The sequence below is a fragment of the Uloborus diversus genome, chromosome 3 (genome assembly GCF_026930045.1).
Source record: "Uloborus diversus isolate 005 chromosome 3, Udiv.v.3.1, whole genome shotgun sequence".
Taxonomy (NCBI): Eukaryota; Metazoa; Arthropoda; class Arachnida; order Araneae; family Uloboridae; genus Uloborus; species Uloborus diversus.
The window spans coordinates 197579975-197598540 of record NC_072733.1 but is presented as its reverse complement, the minus strand read 5'-3'; the positions used below and the strand labels follow the sequence as shown (position 1 = coordinate 197598540).

The following is an 18566-nucleotide window of genomic DNA, read 5'->3' as shown; positions in this document are numbered from 1 at the left end:
CATTACAACAGACTTCCTTTTACAATTTTTTAAAAAAAATGTACAAACCCTTCAAGTTCATTGTAACAGGGTTTCACTGTATTACAGCAGCACTTTACGATATATTTAACCAATTGGTTTAAAAACACATTGTATTTGTTGATACAATTCCAAAAATCAAGTTTGTCAAACTTTAAGGGCTACTACAATCTTACAACGCGATAGTTGAGTTGATGGCACTGACAAGTAATCTTACCCAAGTTGGAATAAAACTTTGCACCTCAATAGAACACTTAAAAACATTGAACCAGAGGTTTTTTTTTTTTTATATCAACAACAAACATGTTTAACAGGATGAAATTCACCCCTAAATATTGGATAATTGGGATATTAGAGGGAACAATATTTTTTTATTTTAAATTTTAATCACAAATATTCAAATAATGATTGAAAATTTGAAAAAACTGAACAAACTTAAGTTAACGTGTTTTGGGATTTTTTTTAAAATACAATTTATAGGGGTAAACCATCCCTCATAATCTTACCCCGTTGCACGGGTAGTTGCCTATGAGGACTAAAAAAAGTCTAAAAATAATTTTCTAAGAGGGATTATTTAGGATAATTACTTTGTTACTTAAAACAGTGACATGTAATATTAATATTGGATTAGCATACGAAGATTTTTACAACAAGTTTAAAATTAAGACTTTCAGGAATGAAAGTCCTTCCTAGTTAATGAAAAGAACATGTAAATATTGTTCAAATTTTTATTTCTCATTCAAAGTGTTTCTTCTAATTTAAGTGACTTATAAATATTAACATGTAAGAAATAAGATGCTTAAATTTATGTGCTTGTGCCATTTATTACTACTCCGGGTTTAGGTTAATTATTAATAACATTTTTTCATAGCATTAAGAATTAACTATACTGTTTAAAACAATTCAAAATCCAGTCCAGGATGTGAACCCTTTTGAATGTTCGTGAAGCTGAGAGGGAGGGGGATGTTCGGGTGTCCTGGTTGAACATTCCAGAAATCTGGCAAGCCTACCTATGAGCAATTCCATTTCAGATAAATCCCCTTCTTGACTTATACCCCTTTCAAATTTCAATAAAATTTGGCATGAAGGACACGTATGACAAGATAAGTAATCTTGTCAATTTTTAGATTTCTGGTTTCAAAATTGTTTGAAATATAAGCTAGTAAAAAACTCAAAATGGACAAAAAAAAAAAAAAAAAAGGAAGTTCTTACAAATGAATGCAACTTTGCTCCTAATTATAGTAGAACAAAAATTTAAAAAATATATTAAAGCAAAAAAACAGACATATAACATCACTTCTGGTAGATCAAAGTTTCATGGTCATTCACCTAGACGGGGTAATTATTTCTAAAGATGGTTTTCCTCTATAAATAGTATTCTTAGAAAATTCCTGAAACATGTCAACTTCAGTTTTAGTTTTTTCAAAATTTCATTCATTATTTGAATTTTGTAATCAAAATAAAAGAATATATACCTACTAATATCCCAATCATCCAATATTCAGAAGTAAATTTCACCTCCTTAAAGTCTGTTGCAGAAAAAACATGGGTCCAATATTTTTAAGGGATTTATCCATGTGCAAAGTTTTATTCCAATCGGAGATTCACACATAGGTAGGATTACTTGTCAGTGTTAGTAAGCTTCAATGTTAAATAGCTCAATGCTTCAATTTTTTTTATGCAGAAACTATATATTGTCTTTCACTACCTACAGGGTATCTGCTACATTTCGAGTTTTGAAATCCATGACTTTCAATGACTTCTGTTCGTAACTTTCCATGACTCACGAGATGGAATTTTTCCGGAAAAAAACATTAATTTTTCACAAGAATATTTAAATTAGTGTTTTGTGAAAATTAAATTGCACCCATCTATGCTTCGGACATATATTTCTAAAAATTCAAATTAAAGTAAAAGGTAACTAACTCTCAGCTACTATTATAACTAAAAAACAATTTATGCAAAATGACTAGATGAAATAATTAGTTTCAATTTAATTATTTTGCTACCAAGACATACGTTTATAAATCTAAAAAAAAAAAAAAATGGATTCCAATAAATTATAGAAAATATTTGCATAGGTAAGAATTTACATGCAAACAAATTAATTATTTTTTTCTCCGAAAAATCCGATATGCCCAATAATTTTTCCAATACATTTTTCCTTCTGAATTTTTTAAAATGAATGTTTTAATTTATAAACAAGTAATTAATCCAAAACTTACTTTTTCAATAATAATAATTTTCTAAAAATCTGTGACTATAGCAATAGTTTAGTAATTACTACACCTAAGTTTACAATAAATAAAATAAATAAATAATCAGGAAAAAATAAATTATTGATTTACAGTACTTAATAATTAACTTCCCAAGGCTACAAATAGTGAAAAACATTCCGAATATTTTATTTTTGCAACATTTTCAGCCTTTTAAAATTTTTACCCTTGAAAATTCCCTGATTTCTGTATTTTATCGATGTCCTAAATGCTCTTCATTAATTTTTTAGACCAATTTCATCTTCTAAAATCTTCCTTAACTTAGACACAGCTGAAAATTAATGATAATGCTTTTTCAGTCACTCAAATCAACACAGATGCAAATGGCTTAGTCGAATGAGAGCGGCAAAATTAGAATTTTACAATTCCTCAACTACATAATTAGGCATATAAAAGGAGGGTTCAAAATATTGCTAAACGCATAATTACAAATGTTCAAATGACAGAATCACAAAGTAAAGAAAAACGAGCGAGTATTATAGAAGCAGATGAATTCCGATTTCAAAATGTGTGAAAAATCCGAACCGACGCGCAAAAGGGTAAGAAATGGCCAAGATGCATACATTTTGCACTTCATCTGTACAATTCGATAAACATGTATGTTCTTGAACTCAAAAATTCATGACCAGTTGTTATTTTCCAGCAATTTTTGCTAAATTCACGACTTTCCATGATCATTTTTGATCATAGTCGAAATCCAAGACTTTCCAGGTGCGCAGACACCCTGTATCTAACTTATTATCTTTATAACAGAAAACAAGTAAAGAAATTCAAGTTTCTCTGTAAAAGGTATCTGCTTCTTCTAGCATTTAATATTAAATACAAATTACGTTCCTTTAGCATATTTAACATTTTTACCTTTGGTTTTCCAGGCTTAGGCTTTGTAGGAGGTGGTACCTTTTGTCGATCAGCATGATAAGTATGATAGGTATCACTTTCAGACCAATCTACATCACGTCCATACATCCTATTTTCAACCCAACCTATGCAAATAGAGGGGATAAAATTGCCTTTAAATTACTAATCACAAATAATGAGCAAAAATTTAAACATATTAATATAAATAACAAGGCAATATATATGGTTTAACAGTTGCAATTTGTGCACTTCAATGACAAATTAAGCATTCAAAGCAAAAGTGGATCAAGTCCATAAATTATAATTATGAGATAACCTAAACAAAAGTTAGTTTTTTTTTTTTACTGTTGTAGTATAAAAGTTAACTGAAATATGGGTCATAATTTGAAAATTCAATAACAATATCTTAGGTGGCAATTAAATTTTAGGATTTTGTCCACTTTAGCTCATAAAGTGGCAATTAAAGGTGAGAGAACTGTCACTTTTTTTTTTAAATGTAAAATTATAAGGGGATTCAGAAAACCTCAATTTGCAGAAACTTCATGCCCCAAATTCTACCAACAGAATTTTTTTCTCCCAGTTACTTGGGATAGGAAAACACAAAAAGTATGCTTTAAACATTTCACATGGATCAAAGAGTATTAGTAGCAGTCACAGCAAACTGAAAAAAATATAGATTAAGAAAAATTAAGGTAAAATAATTAAAGGTTAAAAATTCAGCAATAGCCATCAATTTAAAGTTATTTTTGCAATTATGAAAAAATCAAGTGATTACAAAACAAAGAAAGAAAAGGACATTTTTATTTTATGTAAAAAATAAACATGTTTTTAAGACTCTTTCTGAAATACACCGTCATCATTCATTATTCAAATATTTTGAATCCTAAGTACAGAATCAATTAAGATCTTACGTTATTTTTTAAGTCTTAATACTGTTTTAATGTCAAAATTTTATAGTTAAGTGTTATTATTTTCTTTTACACGAAAATTTTTGGCAATAGCTTTTGAAAAAATGCATGAAATTCTATATGATTTTCTCCAATTCTTAAGTTTTTTTTAGGGAAAAAAAGGTTGAGAGAAAACAGCTGTTCATTCATAGCAGCAAAGAAGCTTTTAAACAATAAAACCATTAGATGAAGAGAAATCAGGAAAACTATTAAGTCTTAAATTATCACTGATTATTTGTAAATGCTTTTCAACTGTTATAACAAAATCAGACAATAAAAAAAATCCTTAGTTTATAAATAAAGCAAACAAAGGAAAAAGAAATACAGCCTTTTTTTAAGTGGTGTTATGAATATACTTTCAGTAACAAAGTGCACTGAAAGGTGAGACTTCTTACATCATAAGAGATTTTACCACAACACAGAATTCAATCCTATAGCTTCAACTACATCAACACAAAAAACTAAACAATTAACAAATCAACCAAAGAACATGAATAGTCCAAATCAATAGTAGTCAATAAGTATAAATAATCTTTGCAAGAGTGCTAACAGTTTGCAATGAATAAAGCCAATTCATTAGAAGTCTGTTGAAACAAAAGATAGAACATTGCACCATCAGTTAGCTAATGCATAGTGACAAAGAAATTTAATGCTTAGACAAGCATTGACAAGTTTTCAAACAAGAGATGCTTGCTATAGCGATGAGATGACCGCTGTTTCAGAAAGATGTGCAAATAATTTGATTAAGACATTCCCCTCCTTCTCTATGAAGAATTTTGTTTCTATTTTTAGAGCAATTTAAATGAGCATTTCTGGCACACTAATGCCCTCAAGTTAAAGATTTTAAGTTAATTTGTGCTGATTTTAAAATTGAGCATCCAATTAAAATATAAAAAGTAAATATTTATACAAAAAAAAAACATATATATATATATTAATAATGAAACTTACTGCCACATAAGTTCATTTAAATTTTTCTATTAGTTATGCTACTATTACAATCCATATACCTAATGCAAACCACATTAAGATAAATGCTTACTTTTGAAAAGAAAACACCCTATCATTACTGTCATTGTTTTTTTGGATGAACACACATGCATTAATAAAAATCACTAACAAAAATACAAAACTTAAAAGATTTCAGAATCAAATTCATTATCACATAAGAACAAAATTAACATTGAAATGAATGGACAAAACAAAATTAACATGGAAATAAATGGACAAAACAAAAATAACATTGTTGACATCATGTAAAAATTGTCTCAACAGTGAACTTGGGTGATTTAATCATTCAAATCCACTACTTTTGGATACTGTAAAAGCCACATGCTTTCACTGTTTCACTTAAAAAAACCCATTCAGATTGAAATTCCACATCTTACATTGCCACTCCACAAACAACCCATTTACTCATTACTCAACAGTGGCGTAGCTAGACCCGACTTTCGGGGGGGGGGGGGGTTACTTCTTTTATATATATATATATATATATATATATATATATATATTCGCTTGGGATTTTTTCCTTTTCTTCTTTTTTTTCTTTCCCTTCTCTCTTCTTTTTCTCTTTTTTTTTTTTGAAACTAACGTTTTGGAGGGGGGGGGGGTTTGTCCCCAAAACCCCCCCCCTTAGCTACGCCCCTGTTACTCAACCTATTGATTTGAAAAGAAATACACACTGCAACTTCAGCTACACTTGAAAAATTCTACCTTTTGCGCAACTCTATCTCAAAGTTTTTCAACAATTCCGTTCTTTCATATTTGATAATTTTCTTCATTAAAGAAGTCAAATGCTCCTCACAGATATGTTTCAGAACTGGACTTAATTCTACTCTATTTTATGGCTTTCCTTTAAACTTTATTTTCATCAGAATAACGCAACTATAGCTCACTGGAAGAATTAATATTTTCTATTAGTTCAGCTGCCTTTTCAGCTAATCATTAAAATGCAATTTGTAATTCAAACATCAGAGTCAAAAACCTCTTCCTTCCTTCAGGCAATTTAGATATCCCTTTTCTTCATCAAGTTTGACTGGTACAATTATGCTTATTGTACAGAAATGGACTTACATGATATAAAGTATATACAGTGGTTTTTATCATGGCTCCTTAAAAGTAATATAATAAATAGAGATCAATAACCCTTAAGATTCAGCTCACCTATAGCTTCTCCCAACTGCTACATGTGTTTTTTGAGAAATGGCACCAGAGATCCTTGTCCTAAGCATTAATATTACAGTACTGTGCAAATTAATTGGAACAAACATATTTTTGAAGAAAATTGTTCCTTTTCCGGGGATTTTCTGCCTCAAACCAGTTTCAACTGCCTTTTTTTAGACCGCGCAACTGTTCTAGAATAATCTAAACCGATTCGACTACATGATCATGACATGCCAAAAAAAATTTCTTTCAGTTGCTGCAAGAAGTGGTCGATTGTGTGAATTGTCAGCTTCTGCCATGCATTCAAAAAATGGATATCACTCCAAGGAAATAGACTAGAATTGTTACCCCTAGTCAACATGTACTTCTGTGACTGAGATGAATATTGCTGCAGCAGTGGGAGCTGGGAAATCCAGTATTTCTAGGATTATCAATCAGCAAAAGAATTTTGAGACAGTGTCTCCAAAACAGAAGGGTAAATGGGAACCCAAACGCAAAACCACTTTTAACAGACAAATTTCTTGTACGAAATAGCAAACTGCATCCTTGAAAAACAAATGCAGATCTTCAAAGTGAATTATGTGAGCAATTCGATGAAGGCTTATTGAATCTGAAAGATTTGCAAGAACACTAATCAAGAACAGTTATTACCAACTGCAATGGAGAGAAAGCCTTTTGACTGGGTCAGGAAAATACCAATCCAAGACCGCACAAGACTAGAAGAAGGCTACATTCAGTTACAAAACTCATTTTATTGCGCAAGGGTTTTGACCAAGGTTTGTCAGCAAAGTGATGGAAAATACACCAGGGAAAAACATCTTTTTCAAACAGTTAAGCACCCCCCCAAGGAGGGATGTTTGAGGTTATTTTATTCTGGAGGACCTGGCAGCTTAGTATTAGTTGAAGGGATGATCAACCCTAAAAAATACATTTCTAAAGAGAAAAATAAAATTGTGCGTATGATGCAAACGTTCGTTGATGGTGTCGACACCTCTCAACAAGATCTTCCAAAAACATTTTTTCAGGAACAGAAATTGACCATTTTGGATTGCCTTGAAAGTTCTCCTGTTGTAAACCTTATCAAAAATTTGTGGAGCAATGCAAAGAGACATATGAGCAAATTGGACTGCCCAACAAAGAAAACAAAGATTGAGAATGTTATAAAAATAACTTGATGAGGACAAGATCAAAAATTTATTTTCTAATTCAGTGAAATCCATGCCAAACCGTAGACACAATCTCATTCAAGCTAGAGGAGGACATATTTCATATCAGATTGCTGTACCATGCATGTAAGTTAACCTATACCAATTGAATAATATTTGAAAAATTTTGAGCTTGTCCCAATTAATTTGTACAGTACTGTAAGTCCTTCTGTCACTTTGATACCCACTTGTTCAATTGAACATAATAGTTAGCAAAGCCTATGATGCTTTTCACACTACTCATATTTTAATAATTTGCTTAAAATGACACTTTTTTCCCCCAACTCCAAATGACTTTTTTTTGCATGGATGAAAAAAAAAAAAAAAAAAAAAAAACTTAGCAGTTGAGTTTTGAAGTACATATGCATGCATACTACAAACACACATGTACATATAAACACAATATATGCACACATTCAGTCAAATGATGAAACATATTTTCAAAGGTTTCACAGATAAGACTGATTGTTGAAACAGCAGAAAAATACCTGTTTTTCGATTAAGTGATTCTTGAGATCCCCTATCCTCTGCTGCATGCAAAATATCACAGACATAGTAAGCATTTTCTTTCTTTCTTATTTTTCTTTTTTTTCCATTGATTAGTATAAAAATTTGAAGCCATTAGATGCCTTAGCATTTGCTATACTTATGCAGAGAGCATCATTTAAAATATCTGACACTAGATGAATAACACCTCATGAAAACAGTTTAAAGAAATCCACTCACATGTTACTCAAACAATTCAAGCAAAGAGCTAAAACCTTTGTTTATGTGCATAAAATTGAAAGTATGAGCCCACTTATTTGTTACTGAAATAGAGAACCAAATTCTGGTGCTGTAAACTGCAAATGCTCAGAAATTCTGCAGTTTTTGATAACTGGTGGGTAGTAAAAATGTTTTGTGAGAACAATCAAAAAGCCTTTTGTTTTTACTGTCTAAATTTTGAGTTAACAGTTAAAACAAATGCTGCTTATTGCATTGAAATACAGCATGCAAAGCAAGGCTGAAGATTAAATATATATATATATATATATATAAATATATATATATTCAAAAATCCTGATAATTTCTTAAAATGATTGCACAATCAAACATAATCTACTGCAATTAAAAACTCTATTAATGCTATTTAACCCTCTCGTTAATTTTTTTACTACACTATCATCACTTGACAGCATTAAAAGAAATGAATTCAAGCATTTGACAATTCTTTTGCTTTTATTAAATCCATTACATTTTGTAGGAATATTTCATTGTGGATTTAAACTATTTTAAACATACAGTGAACATTTCACAAAAGAGGTGGGAACACCACCAGGAAACATTCTTTTGTTATAGATGTATTTATTTGAGGGAATACCAGCACCTAAAATATCTTTAATAAAGCTTTTTTATTTAAATAACCATGTATTCATCAGTTACAAAAGAGGAGATACTTCAAAGTGTTGCTCTAATGGTCCTGCAGACTGTTATAAAGTATTGAGTCAATTTAATATGTATAACTATGACGGTGTTAAAAGTTAAAGTCAAAAGACAGATTGTTGTGTCATTGAATGAAGAGGGAATATATTTTTTTTTATTGAATTATTAATGTACTAGCTGAAATATATCTACAAATACCTATCCAAATTCAGATTAGAAATTTTTACAACATGACTATTTTGTCGGCGATTCATGGCATTTGCAAAATGCCATCTGGAAGATTTCAAACAGATAATAGCATTTTCAATATACAAAGTCAAAGAAATCTACACACAAAGTGATCTATAGAAAGAATACGACATGAAGTATCTTATACTTTGGTCAAAAAAATAATTTTTTAAATGAATAAATAAAATTAATACAGAAGACAGCTTTTTAAAGAATGAACAGGTTTTGAAATATAGTTAAGTTTCAGGGCATGTTTTTAAGAATCAGCAGCAATCAGTTATTACAGCATCTGTCTATATATTGGTTGTAAACAAAAATAAGTAATAAATAAAAATTTAAGAATCACAATACAACAAGCTCAGAGAAGCTATATAAACATATTCATTTATTATGGGCATTTGTAATAGAAACCACATCATAACTTTATTCTGTCAGTGCACAAAACCATCAGGAAAAATTTGATAAAATTGAAATATTAGTTTATTAGAACAAAAAACAGTAAAAAACTTCAAATATCAGAATTACGTCTAATGTTACATAAATACAATTCACCTTAATTTTACTTTGTCATGCAACTTTTTTAATGAAATACCAAGATAATGAATTCTTAATATAAGTCACAACAACATGCACACATGAAGAATTAAAATCAATAATGCAAGATAAATTTTTAGCATGCAATTTTTTTAGTAAATGCATGAATTAAATACGCATGCTTTGAGAACATTAGGAGGAAAGAACTCAGACTCAGATCAGTACACAAATTTGGCAAAACTTAAATATATTTGTTTCCTTTCTTTAAAATCTAAAACCATTAATTTCTTAATCTGCATTAAAACCGACAAAAATTCCGAAAAACCCGACATCTAAAACATATACTTACAATATACAGACAAGTGATTTATTGAAATACTATCCAATAATGAAAACGCTTGCACTTAAACCTGTATTGAAAACTTCATGGTTTATATTACTAAAGAGCTCAACTTTAGTTGCAGGACAAAATTATAAGAAAAAAAATCCCCAAACAAATATTCAAAATCTCTATATCTCACCAGATTTTAGTTCTACCTATTCAACTAATCATTAAGAAAATAAATACTCACACCTACTGATATATATAGTCTAACAGTTAATTAAAGACTTTGACTAGAGCAAAAGCTGCAAGTTCTGCAGGAAATGTCGAATTCAGAGTTTGCATGGTGATTAAAACAATTCTTAAACAGTCCTTGTCTTTCACTTTAAGGTCTTAAAAAGTACAAATTTTTTGTTCAGATAATGATTTTTACTACGCAAGTTCTGATAGTGGACTCAAGTAAAATTTTCTGTGGACAGAGTGAAAATTTCGGAAACTATGAGGAAGCTCGCTTTTTTGGAAGCTGAAGTTAAAAAAGGAGGACCTTCCCTTATAGATAGGTTTGCCAGATTTCTGAAGTGTTCAATTGGGACAACTGAATGCCCCCCCCCCCTCCTCCCATCCTAGTGGGTATTCAAAACAGTACACACCCTTTGCTGGTTTTTTGAGTGTTTTAGAAGCCAGCTCATTCTCAATGCTATGAATAATCATTATTAATTATGAACCTAAACCAGGGGTAATAATAAATAATACAAGCAGATAAATTTAAGCATCTTATTTCCCACATGTTAATATTCATAACTTACTTAAGTAAAAGGAAACTCTTTGCATGAGGAATAAAAACATGATCAATATTTACATGAACTTTTCGTCGGCAAGGACGTATTTTAGAAAGTCTATTTTGGTTTTAATCTTGATGTTAACAAGCTCAACATTAATTCAGGAGTGAGCAAAATGGAAATTAAGGATGAATTTCGAGTGAAAACTTTTTCGCTAATACTTCCTTTTTTTTGTAAAAGGAAGTAAAAATCATTACAAGCTAATCAAATATTAATTTTACATGTTAATGTTACAAATGGCGAAGTAATAATTCTTAATAATTTTTTATAGTTTATTATTTATAGACTTTTTTGCCGTGTCTGATCGAATTTATCTTTTACCAGAACGTGAAGTAAACCAGCGAGAACACCAAGCCGAGAGAAACATATACCTGAGTACCAATGTTTTACACAGGCGCACATAGTACGACTATGTATAAAGTGGGTGGTTGCTCTTCGAACAAGTATTTCTTTTGGATGAAAATTTTTTTGAGTAACAGATCAAAAAATCTGTTTTATCATTTTTTAAAAATGATTTTAAAATAGACAATTGCATTATGAAATAATTCATGAATATTTTATGGTTGTTATATTACTTTCAATTTTAAGATACAGCATAAAATCCTTTAATCTGCACAACCACTTCTCAAAAGTTGTGCGGACTTTTTACCCTCTACTGTACACGCCTGCGGCAGTTAAGTGTTCAAGGGAGGGATTAATGATGATCTGTCCACAATTTTTCATGAGATCAATTGTAATTTTATGAAAGGTCCATTTTGATCTATCAGAATTTTGTGAAGGGTCCTTAAACAGACCCAAATTTCCTTCAGCCAGACACTTGAATATGTTCTGGGACCACTTCTTCTAGTCTTCCTTGGCTACACCCCTATCTTTTATTTATTTTCAATAAAAATTGGGAAAACCTCTGACGGTTTTCTTTTACCAAAAAAATTTGTTCGTTTCATTTTCCCACAATAAAATTTTATATTTTCATTCTAATAATTTTATTTGTTTAAATACAAATATCTTCAGTCCCAGCAAAAAGTCTTGAAACATTTTGGACAAAGAACAAACTATTTAGGTCCTAGTTTCAGGAAATCTTGTGTTCATTTTTCGCATACGGTGCGTTTAGCCCTATGTATTCCTGAATGCTAGCTATTTTGAAACTGGACATCCTCGCTTTAGTTTTTAGTTTAAAATTTTGGGTCTGTTGACCTTAGGATGAAGGTTCCACTGCTGAGGAATTCTGGCTTCATCAACTTCGTCTTATTATTAGTTGTAGTATTCTTATTTGTTTTAATTTTGTAAATCCCTTATGTGTTTATTGTTTGCATTTTGTAATATATATATATACAGTAAAACCCCTCATAACGGACACCCCTCTTATGCGAAAATGTTTTAATTCTCTGATTTTAATACAAATAAAATTATTAATCCCGTCCTGCGGACACCCCTCTTTTGTAGACAAAAAAAATTTGCCTTGTTCATGTCTGCATTAAAGGGGTTTTACTGTGTATATATATATATATATATATATATATATATATATATATAATATATAGTAAAAAATTACACACCCTTATCACATAAATGTTTTCCCTTGAATAAGAATTGAAAAAAAAAAAAAATCAATAAAAAAATTGAAAACCCTTGATTTATAAATTAATTACTTTTTAAATGAGCCTGATAATAAATGGAAAAGTCTTTCCACCAGCAGCCAGGTTCAAACCCGAGACCCTAGGGTTGCTGATCGAGTGCTTTACCAACTGAGCTATTCGGGCAACAGAAGTTTGAGCTTTTGATGCAACAAAAAATGCATCATGATTATAAGAATTTTTCAATTCAAACCAGTAGTTACTGAGATTAGCACATTCAAAGAAACAAACTCTTCAGCTTTATATAGGCTATCATGCTTCTGGAATCTCTTGATGACTTTTTACTTTTGTTTTTAATTTTTAAAGATTAACTACTGATATGTCTTTTCATTACAATCTTTTAAATCTCTCTCAATTTCTCTTCTATGAGAAACATATTTCAGTCCCATGCATTTTTCTCACCTTTGCCGTGGATTTCACGATCATTTTCATTTTTTTTTTAAATTGAAATATCATACTTGCCAACTTTTGGAGATGGGCATAAGTAAAACTTCTGCAATAACAACGCTCATGCAATTGAGATTAGGATCACCAAAAAAAAAAAAAAGATTTTATTTATGTCTAAATTTTTTATTTATTTTTGTATATTTTTTATTTATCTATAAATACAAGAGCTGCATATAAATAAGGTTAAAATATTCAATAATGAAATTAACCGACATGGTCCGTAAAATTTTAAGGAAGGCTAAAAATTAATGAAAAAACTGCTAAATATGAGCAACTAGCGATTATTCCTAAATTTGTTTTAATTTATCACCATAACTCCTTGTTTTCCATAATTTCTTCTCACTTTTAGCGTTGTCAATCAATTCCCAAACTAATTGTATTTTCTATAAATGCTAATAAATACAGTGGTAAAAATTCAAATTTTTTAAAGAGTGAGGTTGTCTTGAACCAACTGAGAATTAACTGAATTGAAATTTTCAAGTGGACATGGGAGAAAGATGAGTGTGCAATGAAATATAAGAGTAATAATAATGGTTAATACAAAATTAGTGATGTCTAAGCGGTAGAATCACATAAGAGACAAAAACAAGCAAGTTTTACAGAAGCGATTGGATTTCAAAATGCATAAAAAATTGGGAATAAAGCGTAAAATCATAAAATTCAGCTAAAAGGCATACATTTTACACCTCATCCGTAAACGCTGGCAAGTATGAAATATAAATATCTCAGAAGCCTTTATATAGTATTCATCTATAATTATCTAATCATTTCCTAAAATTAAGGCTTGCCACCGGTTTTAAAATGTACTGAACACTCTTTTTTCTTAAAGATTTGAAACGTACATATCAGCGACCTTCAGTCAGCTCCATCAAATCTGCTAACTGAAAAAAACATAATTGGCCACGTTTGAAATATTGACCAATCAGCCCATCAATAATCAGCCCATCGGTGGAGTCCTAATATATACATATGCTGCAATAAGCTACTCGATTTTTTCCCTGTTTAATAGGTATATATACTTATCATCCAAAACTTATTATCTACTTTTTATATCATTTTGTTGCAAAAGTGTGCTTTTAGTTTTTTATATTGTCTAAAGTGTCTTAACATGGTTCACGGCAATTTAAGCCGCGTTGATTATGGTGATGTGGCAATTCTGAGCATTTTTCTTCCCCCCCGATACACTTTTTGGGGGATGCGGCGATTAAGCCGATGCGGCGTTTCTTTCGGAAATTACGGTATATGGAAAATTTAGTGACCAAACATGTCAATTTCAGAGAATAGAAAAGGAAATGTTTCTGTAAATGACATTTAAGCATTACACAAGATTAAATTTGCAAAATTCACTGCTTTTGGAGCAGAATGTAGATGTGTTTAGCATCCTATGTGGGTCATTCTTTAAAAAGAGTAACTTCTCTGTCACAGGCCTTTTACAGAAAAAAACTTTAAGGAACAATTCATTCAACAATGATTTTCAATTTTACCAAAAATATATCTATTTAAACCTGCCAACATTTTTTAAATAATTTTTATTTTAGTATATTTTTGATTCACACAATGTGAATTCTCACCTCCGTGGCATGTCACACATCTTGTGTGACTGTTTATGTTGCTTAATAACTTGTTTAATTACAAGTATATACTTGTTTATTTATTATTCCTTTCACAAGTGTCTGAAATACACTCTATAACAAAAAAATCGAAGCACCAAGAAGGAGTGATCCGATTGAGAGGAAAATTGGCGCATAGGAAGATAATGCACAGAATAGTAAATGATCTGGCATTGCCCTGCTGAAAACCAGCCGAGGGTACTGCAAAAGGAACGGCAGTAAAACAGGTCTTAGGATGTCGTCGGCGTACCACTGTGGAGTAAGTGTACCTCTAATTGCGACAAATGGGGTCCAGTTATCAAAGGAAATGGCACCCCAGAACATAATGCCTTGTTGAGGGCCAGTGTGACATGCAAAAGTGAAACCAGGATCCCCCCCCTCTACCCTGGGTGTCTCCAAACACGTTTTTGATGATCATCATGACACAGTTGGAAGCGTCCAACTATACCTCCCCAGTCGGCACCATTCCAACGTGATCGAGCTAGGCATCACTGTAATCTGGCTCGGCAGTATGTAGGCGTCAGTGGCAGGTGGCGTAAGGGTCAGCACGAGTATAGATTTGGCTGTCCCAACCGTCTCTAAATGGTCAGGATGGACACTGGTGTTTGGGTTGAACGTCTGATGGTTCATAGAGATGAAGAAAGCTCTGTGACAGCTGATTGGACACCTACCATCCTAACATAGAACTCTGCAATTTTCCACTCATCCTTGCCAGCATCTTTGAATCCTCATTGTTCGACTCAAATGACGAGCGATTCTCCGATTTGACCAACCAATTGGCACGAACCATGCGGCGAAGCATTTTTAAGTTGTTGAAAGGTAATCTGAGTTGCAATCAAACCAAAAGTTTTAACAACTGTTGAAGAACTGCTCTTTATATACATCTACTGGATACACAATTTTGATGCGCTGGAGATCAAACTATTCATTCATTAGACACCAAATTTTAATCATTTGTATATCTGGTAAAAACACTCATCCATACAAAATTTCGAAGCAATCGGATGATTGCTTCTTGGTGCGTCGATTTTTTGTTATAGAGTGTACTAATTGTTTAAATATATTTAATTTTTTAATATTGTGTTTTAGTTCGTTTCAGTACGATAAGGAGTCATGTCACACAATAAATTCTCACCTCCGTTACTTAAACACAAAACACCATTTCTTATTACCACGTGGCAGTAATGATATCAAATTTTATTTTCCATGATACAAGGGAGCCCCTTGTTTATTTTCAGCCATAGTTGAAGATATTTTTTTCGAAAAACAAGAAGATCGATTTTGCTTTATAAACATAATGTGGTTACTCGGACTTCTCACCTCCGTAAACTCAAATTTCAGGGATGTAAATTAATGTAAAAAAAGGAGTGAACATGTTTTCTTATGCTTAACATGTGCAGACTGTAGCAACGAATAAAAAAAATCCCTAAAAAATGCATCTATTAGGCCTATATGAATGGAAAATTCCACACCTCGAACCATATCAATGGCCACTATGTCCTCAAATTTACTCAATACTATTTTTTAACATACATTTGAAACTACTAATTAAGCCACACTTTAATTAAGAGAGTTTAATATTATATTCCCACTAATCATTAAAATAGCTGATTGTTTGCACATTTAACAAAATTACTACTTTGATATTAAATTGGCGGCCTCGATTTTTAAATATTAAAAGTTTTTTCTTTTTTCTACTTTTTTGAACAAGGCATTTTTTAATTTTTTTATTTATGAGTAAAATAATTGGAACTTAGCTGGGCCATTGTTTATGGTTACTTCTAATTGGTAAGAGTTTCATGTAAGAATGAAAGAAAAAGAAAACAAAAAGTTTTGAAATTTAAAAATATTTGCGTTCAAAAGTTATGTTTTCCGGAAAATGACCCCTGCACGACTTTGGCGAGTTTTTAAAAACTAAATTTTTGACTTTTTATTCTTATTATTGCCACCGGCTCGTGGAAAACCTGGCAAATTTCACCTTTAGCAAAATGTACTAAGATCTTAAAATTAGAGCAGTTCACGCAATTGGAATAAATTTTCCACACCTGAAAATTCTATTGCAACAAACTTATGTTGCATCTCTTTTCTTTTTATTTGGTCAACCTAACCACTGTCCATTGTCATAGAAATCCCATTTCTTGAAACATTTTATTCCATGCAGGGAAAAAAGAGGTGGGAGAGTGATGGGGGTGGGAGATTCAACCGACCACTTTTCCCCAAGTATGAACAAAGCATGGTAAACTTGGGACTTCACGCTAAAAAGATAGGAAGTTGGGGAGAAAAGCTTCAAAGACAGATGGGAGATACAGCAGGCTGTCAGTAGTTTCAAAACAGCATAACTGTCAACCAGTTTCGAGCCCCATTTCTGAAAATCAGTCTGATAATTTTGGCTCTTCAAGAGTCACACGCAGACATACTTTCTGCTATATTTTAGTAAATATAAAATAAATTCAAATCTCAAATGATTGTGAAACAATGAAAAAGGTTCTGGGTCTTAGGAGTCAAATAAAACTTACTTTTATTTCTCTAACAGTTTTGAAGTTATATACATTTAAAAAAAAAAACCCTGTTACAAAAACTTACGCATGAAACAATATTCTGTCGAGTGCAATATTCAGCAACAAAAAATTTTAATTGAATGTAACTTTGATAAAATATTACTTTTACCCATTTCGAACTGATGTTAAAAAAAAGCAGCATTAAGAATTCTTCTTAAATATTTCCTTCAATATGTTTCAAAAAGAAACTATTTTTCAGTCATTGCTTCTATGTTTTCAGAAAAAAAAAATTATTTATCAAAATATTACTTTTAAAGAGGGAATTTAGATATTTGATTTGAGGAGATTTTAATTCTAAAATCTAGAAGGCAGAATCTCCAAATAAATAGTCAACTAACGATTCCCACACTTGAAACACTCCAAAATAAATCACCATTTTTAAATTAGTATTTTTTTTTCTTATATACTCCTTGAGTTTTGGCTTTTTTATTTTGTCAAAACATAACATTACTCCCCCCCCCCCCCATTTGTGCAGTAATATTTCAACAGCATGTTATTTTGTCTATTTGTGATTATGAGTTTCATTTGTTTGTTAATTACTTCTGTAAAAAAAGAAACATTGTCTAATGTTAAACGTGGCGCTGATTACTTTCATTGATTGATTGAGCACCGACTTAGAAGACAAAAAGAGACGTTCAATCATAATTTCATCATATGCACATTTAACAAATAAGGAATACACTGATGATATAAATGAAAATACTTGAATAACTGCAGATGTATAAGGCGGAACTGAAATTCTCTCTTACAAATGTACTGAAAATATACATCAGAATAAGCCCAAACGGACATATAAATGAGAAAAATGTAGTACAGCGTTCAAGAATCGAGAAAAATACATTGAAATTAAACAACCAAAAGTAAGTTGTAAAAAATACACAGGGAAAATCTTTTAGAAAATTCCAAGATAACAGAGAAAAAACATAAGAGAAGGCCAATATTTGTTAATTTCACTGACACAGCTAAACTAATTTCTTGAGGTTCTATGGATAAAAAAATGGATCCCAAATTACACTGTTAAAGCCTTTCAAAGGGCCATTGCAGTTTCTTCATTAAATACACAGCTTAAAAATTAGTTGAATTGCCTGAAAATTCAGAATCAAATAACTACATCCATGAAAAACAAAATACTATACTAAATGCCCTAGTAGAAAAATCGGTCGGGAGATGGTTGGTCAAAGGTGCAGTTGAATGGTTGAACAACGGTCAGAAATGTCCGCTTTGGCAAATGTTTCCCAACAGAAAAGAGCAAACGATGGCCCAACAGTGTACCTCAATGCTAAAGAACTGCTCTAATAATAATAAAAATAAGACAATGTTACGTTTTTTTTTTTTTCACAAATCCTTTATTTTTAGCATCCTTTAGATTTTTTGGGGCAAACAGGCAATTTTTATTTTGATTTTTAGAAACTTCAAGATTTGCATCATGGCTGAATCAAATTTACGCCCACTGGAATCGCAAAGCTCGCACTTTCATGGCGAGCTACCGTGGATACATGACT

General features: G+C 31.2%; 1 protein-coding gene across 1 annotated transcript in view; it reads right to left on the bottom strand.

Annotated features, from left to right (window-relative positions):
- The window catches only part of LOC129219368 (rho GTPase-activating protein 190-like), a 205203-nt gene that overhangs the window by 35292 nt on the left and 151345 nt on the right, over positions 1 to 18566 (bottom strand). Inside the window, 1 exon segment of the mRNA XM_054853744.1 lies at positions 3153 to 3277. Coding sequence (XP_054709719.1) covers positions 3153 to 3277 — 125 coding nt within the window.